Raw genomic sequence first — 7,590 nt, forward strand, 5'->3', positions numbered from 1 at the left:
AACTGTTTTAAATTCTGCTACCCAAGGTTCTGATTCTTAAGGGCCAAAATCTTACAAAATTGTCAAAAATGTAAAAACCCATTTATCCCAAAAAATTTTTTACCCTATTTATAAAAGGTTTAGGGTTAATATGAACTGATTAAATTGATTAAACAATAAATAGTTGTCCATTTTTAAACCACACCCGTGGTATCCGCCTATTTGTAAAGAGAGCACGTGAACGCGCCTCGCGTGGCAGTGCGAGTGATGTATCCATGAAGTCGTTACTACAAAGATGGCGGATTTCCTGTCCTCCCGGACTGCTATAGTTTGTATTCCCAATTGTCTTCTCTCCAGCGTCGAAATTGACCAGCTTAGAAAGTCTAGGGAGATCGACAAAAGCCTGTCTCGAGAGAAGACGTATGTGAAGAAACTGGTGAAGATCTTGCTGTTAGGAGCGGGCGAAAGTGGCAAGTCAACTTTCCTCAAACAAATGCGCATAATTCATGGGCAGGACTTCGATCAGCGGGCCAAAGAAGAGTTCCGGGCTACAATCTACAGCAATGTTCTCAAAGGTACCACGCCAGCAGTTTGAAATCGAAAGAGATAAGTTCATTATTAAAAAGGGAACACTTCCATGAAAGCTCAGTTTTATTGTAGCTGCAGGTGGAAGTGTTTTATCGACTTCTTTCGCGTAGCTCAGCCAAACTTTCGATTGTTACCCAGCCCATAGACGACGCGAACGACAGTCAGTTGTGTTAAATGTTGTGTTTTTTGAACTCCAGTTATAACGTTAGATATATCAGATAAAGTATTTGGACTTAGAAAACGGGCACGACTGTTTCGAAAACATTCACATATGTTCCCTGTGTTCAATTCTCACTGAACATTTTCAGTAAACTTGGCGCCTCGAGAGAAAGTACACAGAGTACAGAAAGTACAGCGACTACTTTCGTCTGTGTTAGTCATCTGAATGTGTGATTGCTTTATAACATTATTCTGATATATGTATCTCAGCGGATTCTTGAGACATACCTGACAAAACAGATAAAAATGCTACAGATGTTAGGAAGGGAAAGTTAAGCTTTTTAGTCATGTTTAGATTTGATCTCCTGCTTCCACTTTACGACAAAATGCTTGTTTTTCCTCAATATTAGTCAACACCTTTCAATATAAATATTTATTTAATATGTATTCTAGATATCCACTTAAATGAATGAATTAATTAATATTAGGATGAGGTATTGATTAGTTTTACGGTCAGTCAAAACATATTACAAAACTATTTTTAAAATCATAAAATGATTTTTGTTTTTCTGATGTTACTAGCTACTTAAAATTCAGGAAAATGAGCTCCTAAACAATTTCTTTGCCATTTGGGTGCTGCCATCGACATGCATATTATTACGGTCACTTTATATAATAAGTATATTTATTTTGTTCACTTTATAATACATTTTTGTATACTTTATATTACACTTCGTTATAGAACTCACTGTAGCCCATCTGACTTCGTTGACCTCATAAAAAGGCTATTTTATATATCTCTTTGTTTTTATATTAAAAAAAGGAAAAAAAAATATAAATAAATATATATATATATATATATATATATATATATATAAGTTTATTATAATCACTGTAGCTCATCTGACTTCGTTGACCTCATAAAAAGGAAAAAAAAAAAGATATAATATATAAAAATGACATTTTCTTTTTAAAGTACATCATGTCAGCAGCCTCAAATATATATTTTTATAGTAACATGATTAAAGCAATATGTCAGTATCTCTAATTTCTAATATCTCTGTTTAGGTATCCGTGTGCTGGTGGATGCCCGTGAGAAGCTGCACATCCCTTGGGGAGATCCTGAGAATCAGGTTCACGGGGAGACAGTGATGGGCTTTGACACCCGCTCATCCATGATGGCCAAAGGGATGGTGGAGACCAAAGTCTTTCTCAACTACCTTCCCTGCATCCGTGCCCTGTGGCAGGACAGTGGGATTCAGAATGCTTATGACAGACGGAGAGAGTTTCAGCTGGTAAATATAAAATTATTACTCATCATATTAATTATTGTGCATCGTTTGATATGATCATTTCAGTTGTTCTTAGTTCTAAAGTTTTGGATCTAGAATCCACTCAATCTTTTTCAAAGGATTTGTGTAATTGTGGGGTCTGTGAACTTGAAGGAATGTTGATCTGTTGTTAAACAGCTTGGTATTATGAACCATAGCAGATAAACATACTTGCATAATTACTCCTATTAAGCTTTTGCAGTAAAGCGTTAATCATGGTTTGCTTATATATTTAATATATTTGGAATGTAATTAAACAGCCGTTTTTTTTTATATTATTGGAATGATTATGCTCAAGAAATCATGTTTGTTGTGTGCGTAGCATGGTCAATGGTTGAAACCTGGGAGTAATGCCCAGGTATGAGTTGAACACAAATGAAGTGACTTTACTCATGACAATGAGGGCATTCTGTCTGTGCATGAGTGTAGTTTGCATTTCAGTTATGAAGACAAGATCATGCATGTTCAGGAGTATAACCCTTGTGACTGAGATTAAGATTTAACTCAAATTTTCCAACTAAAATCTGCATTGGCATACAAGTTGTGATTTAAGACACGTTTATCCATATTTATTTAGCGATAAACATTCATTTTTGGTGCCCAAGTCACTTTCTCTACTTGCTGCTGATTTGCATAGACCACAAAGCAAGCCAATAAGCTCACATGCTGCAGAGGCTCATTTTCCTGATTTTGTGTTAAGTAAAATTGCTTATGAATAAGGCCAGAGTAACCTAGTATATCATAGAAGGGTCTGCTTTGGACCTGAAGATGTGGTGGAAAATATTGTATGGTTATGTTGGATTGTTTGTGTGTGAGTGTAAAAAAGAGAGGAAAAACCTAATAACTCACTATTATTTTTATTTTATTTATTGATTTTTGGACGGGGATGTATAGTGTAACAGGAAACAGACTCACACGCTGGAGACCTAATAATGATTGTGTGTATCTTTATCTTCTTAGGGTGAATCTGTGAAGTATTTCCTGGACAATGTGGATAAACTTGGACAATCGGTAAAAAAATAGCATTTTATAAATGTTAATGTCTTCTTCAGGTAACTAGAGCACAAAGTAGTTGATAGTATACCTGTATGTGCATGATACAGTTTAAGGAACACATATGAGATGTACGCAGAATTTCTGGAATTGAAATTAAACCTAAAATTCAAGCTGACTTTTTTGTTATCCATTAGGAAGGCTTTTGGTAGAGTTTTGGGTGTACTGACATTAGTTTGGCCGTTATATTGGTTACTGGTACTTATTTATTGTATTGTACCATTAATACATGTTAGGGGTGGGTGACGTGACCAAAATCTTATCACAATGAGTAATCCCATTTCACAAAATCTCACAATAGTTATTTTTGCTTGAAAAAAGGTTATGATATCAAAATTTGAATTATTGATTGAGTTGTTAATAATTCTCGATACAAATTTAGATGTCAAAACAATAACCAATAATAGCTTAAAGGGTTAGTTCACCCAAAAATAAAAATTAGCCTGTGTTTTACTCACCCTCGAAGCATCCTAGGTGTATATGACTTTCTTCTTTCAGACGAATCAATTCTGGGTTATATTAAAATTTGTCCTGGCTATTTCATTCGTTATTGCAGTTGGCGGGTGCTTTTGTTCAACAGTCCACAAGATATTAAATAAAATGTGTGCACATGTAATGAAACGTGCCTCCCGCGGCCCCAGGGGGGGTGAATAAAGGCCTCATGTAGCGAATCAATCCGGTTTTGTAGTAAAAATGTTCATATTTCAAATGTAATAAACACTTTTTTTTTTCTCACTTCCACTTACTATCATACATGCAAGCAGTGCCAGGTGCATGATGTAGGACATAAGCGTGGCGCGTGCGCCTGTGACATATGCTAGTCTTGCGAGTTTGTTTACAGGAGCAAAGGAAGCAAAGTTTCCTAACTTTAGCAAAGGAAAACTAGTCTCCTCTCGACTTGTATCGAAATCATCTGACATATTTCTTTACAAATCCTTGTTTTGTGCTTCTAATTTGTGACCGGCATTTTATTTTTGTTCTCTCTCTACGTTTGTCACTAATCACGCAACGCCGACGTCTTACGTCATCCGCCGGAACGACTTCCGCGTATGACCGATAACAGATGTGAGAGAAAAGTGTTTATTACGTTAGAAATATGGATATTTTTCTTTAAAAAACACATTGATTCACTACAGGAGGTCTTTATTCACCCCCTGGAGCCGTGTGAGCATGTTTTATTACAGATGCGCTCACTTTATTTGACGTCTTGTGGACTGTTGAGCAAAAGCACCCGCCCACTGCAATGATAACACTTGAGGGAACCATGACAATTTTTTAATATAACTCTGAATTGATTCATCTGAAAGAAGAAAGTCATTTACACCTAGGATGCCTTGAGGGTGAGTAAAACACAGGCTAATTTTCATTTTTGGCTGAACTAACCCTTTCACATAATTAAACATTTCTCAAGCTCACTAATGGTGAGTAAACAGTCAGTAACAAAATAGGAAGCTAATTATAAATATTAAATAATAGGACAAATAAGTTAAACAGTGAAGTTTTTCAGGTAGGTCTATCAGAAGTAAGAAATACTGCAGAAATTGAATAAAGGATAAATTAAAAAAAAAAACACTGCATAATCTTCACTGTACAATTTAAATATATATTGATCCATGTTAAAGGTAAAGTTATTCAGTCAAAGAGTAGTTCTTTTTCATTCTTTGACTGATTAACCTTAATGACACAGACTGCAGCAGGTATATTCGGCTGCTGTCACTCTAAGACTTAATGCATGGATCCAATATATTGACACATGCAATAATACCCCCCCCCCCCCCCCCAACAGTTTGTTCCCTTAAATACAGGCAAATGTTTATATGTACACTAGCTGAGACAGATGTTTTGACCACATTCTGTGTATTTGAATATTTAATCACGGTAAGCTGCAAAAGAGAACTCAATTTAGTACTAGCATGATGTTTTCTGTTTGTGCACTTTGGTTGAATGGGCACAGAAATGGTCACTGAGACTGCATTCGAGTACCTCATTGAGTTCTCAATTTGTGGCTTATTGGGCTTTGAACGGTTTAAAACAGCTTGAATGTAAAAACTGGCGAGGCTTAAAAACATGGAAATAATAACATAATAACATGAGCGTAACCGTGATAGAGACAGAATTCACTAATTTCTACCGGTTTATTGTCTTAGTTGTGTAGTACAGTTTTTTTTATAGGTTTTTATGTTTTTATTATGGTAGTTTTTTTTATGTCTGTCTTTTTTTTTTTTTTTTTTTTTGTATGATTGATTGTACTTGCCAAAAGGATATACTGCTGGCACGAAAGCCCACCAAGGGTATCCATGAGTACGACTTTGAAATCAAGAATGTTCCTTTCAAGATGGTGGATGTGGGGGGACAGCGGTCAGAGCGCAAGCGATGGTTTGAGTGCTTCGACTCCGTGACCTCCATCCTTTTCCTAGTCTCATCCAGTGAGTACGATCAGGTGCTCATGGAAGACCGTCAGACCAACAGGCTCACAGAGTCACTCAACATCTTTGAGACTATCGTCAACAACCGCGTCTTCGCCAACGTCTCCATCATTCTCTTCCTCAATAAGACAGACTTGCTGGAAGAAAAAGTTAAGAATGTGAACATCAAGGACTACTTCCCCGAGTTCACAGGGGATCCCCACAATCTGCAGGATGTTCAGAAGTTCCTGGTCGAGTGCTTCCGTAACAAGCGTCGTGAACAGCAGCAGAAGCCCCTTTACCATCACTTCACCACCGCCATTAACACAGAGAACATTCGTCTCGTCTTCCGTGATGTCAAAGACACCATCTTGCACGACAACCTTAAACAGCTGATGTTACAATGAAAGGCTTTTAAGAACATTCCATTTTAATTAGGTTTTTACTTTATTTAATACAAAGTACAAGTGGTTCAATACGTATTGTGGTTGAAGAAAAATAGTATAATTATGCAACTTCAATTTTTTTTTTTTTTTTGCATATTATTACAGTCTCATATATGCAAAGAATTTGATATCAAAGCAATCTTTTTAAGCTGCTTGTAGCCATATCAAATATGCCAAGGAATGGTCCTCAGTTATTCACCAAAATGCTGTAATTCTGGTAATTTACTGTATGTTTATGAGTGCATTTTTTTTTTTTTTTTTTTTTTTTTTTTTTTGTATAATAGAACTGTTAACACTCCTAAAACCCATTGTCTTAACACCTGGTTTTGGTTAAGCTTTTCAAAAAGAAAGGGTGAGAACTTTAAATACTATATTCAAAGAGCTCTTCTGCTCCAGTCAGCAGTTTATGGGTTTGATGTATCTGGTTATATGAGGCCCCAGTGTCTGTTTTTTGAAAGTAGAACATGGTTTCACTGCCTTTGTCTTCCTACACTCAAAATAACTTTTACTTGCACTCTCATCATGACATTAAATTAGTACAATTAAGGTACTTTTGTATGAAGTACTTATTTGTCATTTTTTATATATAAAGGGAAACTGTCTTTGTTTGCCGTTCAAGCCTGTACACAATGTTTGTACAATTTCTTTTGCTCTGACATTTCACACACACACACCACCCCCCCAAGCTGTTTATTTTACACACTAACATAATACCATACATTTATTGTATGTATTCTAGAAGGCCAGAAATTCAATACGCTTTTTTGTTTTTTGCTTGACAAGTTCACTTTAAAAACAGAAAGTAGCCTTATGTCTTTGTTCCTGTGTAGGTTAAAGTGGACAGCTTTAGCTCAGGGTTTTATAAAATGACTGTTAAAGCAGTCTAGGTATATTTCTGTGTATTTGTTACTACAGACATATTTTTAAACGGGGCCAAGCAAAGTCACCTTTGCCTTAAATGTCTGTAGATCAATCAAAGCTGGTTTAATGCAAGATCGATTAAAATGTGTTGATATAGAGACTAAGTCTTAATGTAATCTTAATGAAAACAAGCACTGTAATCTGACTGTTGGTAGTAAATTGATATTAACTGATTGCCTGAATTAAGTTATGTACAGAATCTGTACATAAAATTTGCTCATGCAGTGCTGTCTTATCTTTGTCATGGCCACACAATCACTTGCTTTTTGTATAGTGTGTTTTCTTATTGTTTTTTGATCACATTTGTGTAATTCTGTTTATTAAATCTAATTGGTTTATCAGAATGGTTGCGTATTCATTTCACAGTTGTCCTCTCATTTCAGAAAAGAAAAATGAGGCTATATTGATCCAGCATCCCACTAATAAAAAGTTTAGCACTTCAGAATACCTATAGTATTTAATATAGCCTTCTCCTGTAACACATTTATGCTCAGTTATTTTGTTTCTGCATTATGTCTGAAATATTACAAATTATAAACGGGGTTAATTAATCATCCAGGTCTAATAGTGTTACTTTTTACAATGTGTATATATAATATGCTTATTTTTTATGTCTGTATAGTTAAAATAAAACCAATTACAATTTATTGGTTTAAAAAAAAAAAATACAGAGACTGTCTGGGACTTTACGTTTGAAAACCACAATGG

At 35.4% G+C, this 7,590-nt stretch overlaps 1 protein-coding gene across 1 annotated transcript; it reads left to right on the forward strand.

The window, feature by feature from the left end:
• The first annotated feature begins 202 nt into the window (after positions 1 to 202).
• On the forward strand, positions 203 to 7,226 carry LOC109100123 (guanine nucleotide-binding protein subunit alpha-13-like). Its single transcript, XM_042735403.1, has 5 exons — positions 203 to 554; positions 1,795 to 2,021; positions 3,018 to 3,068; positions 4,425 to 4,437; positions 5,363 to 7,226. Exons 1-5 carry the CDS (start codon positions 275 to 277, stop codon positions 5,920 to 5,922), a joined length of 1,131 nt encoding a protein of 376 aa, XP_042591337.1. The 5' UTR covers positions 203 to 274; the 3' UTR covers positions 5,923 to 7,226.
• The last annotated feature ends 364 nt before the right edge of the window (positions 7,227 to 7,590 follow it).

The sequence above is a fragment of the Cyprinus carpio genome, chromosome B12, assembly GCF_018340385.1.
Source record: "Cyprinus carpio isolate SPL01 chromosome B12, ASM1834038v1, whole genome shotgun sequence".
Lineage (NCBI taxonomy): Eukaryota > Metazoa > Chordata > Actinopteri > Cypriniformes > Cyprinidae > Cyprinus > Cyprinus carpio.

Coding starts and splice junctions, on each gene's coding strand:
- LOC109100123 (XM_042735403.1), top strand. CDS start 275: ATGGCGGATTTCCTGTCCTCCCGGACTGCTATAGTTTGTATTCCCAAT. Junction 555..1,794: donor CTACAGCAATGTTCTCAAAG/GTACCACGCCAG, acceptor ATCTCTGTTTAG/GTATCCGTGTGCTGGTGGAT. Junction 2,022..3,017: donor GACGGAGAGAGTTTCAGCTG/GTAAATATAAAA, acceptor TTATCTTCTTAG/GGTGAATCTGTGAAGTATTT.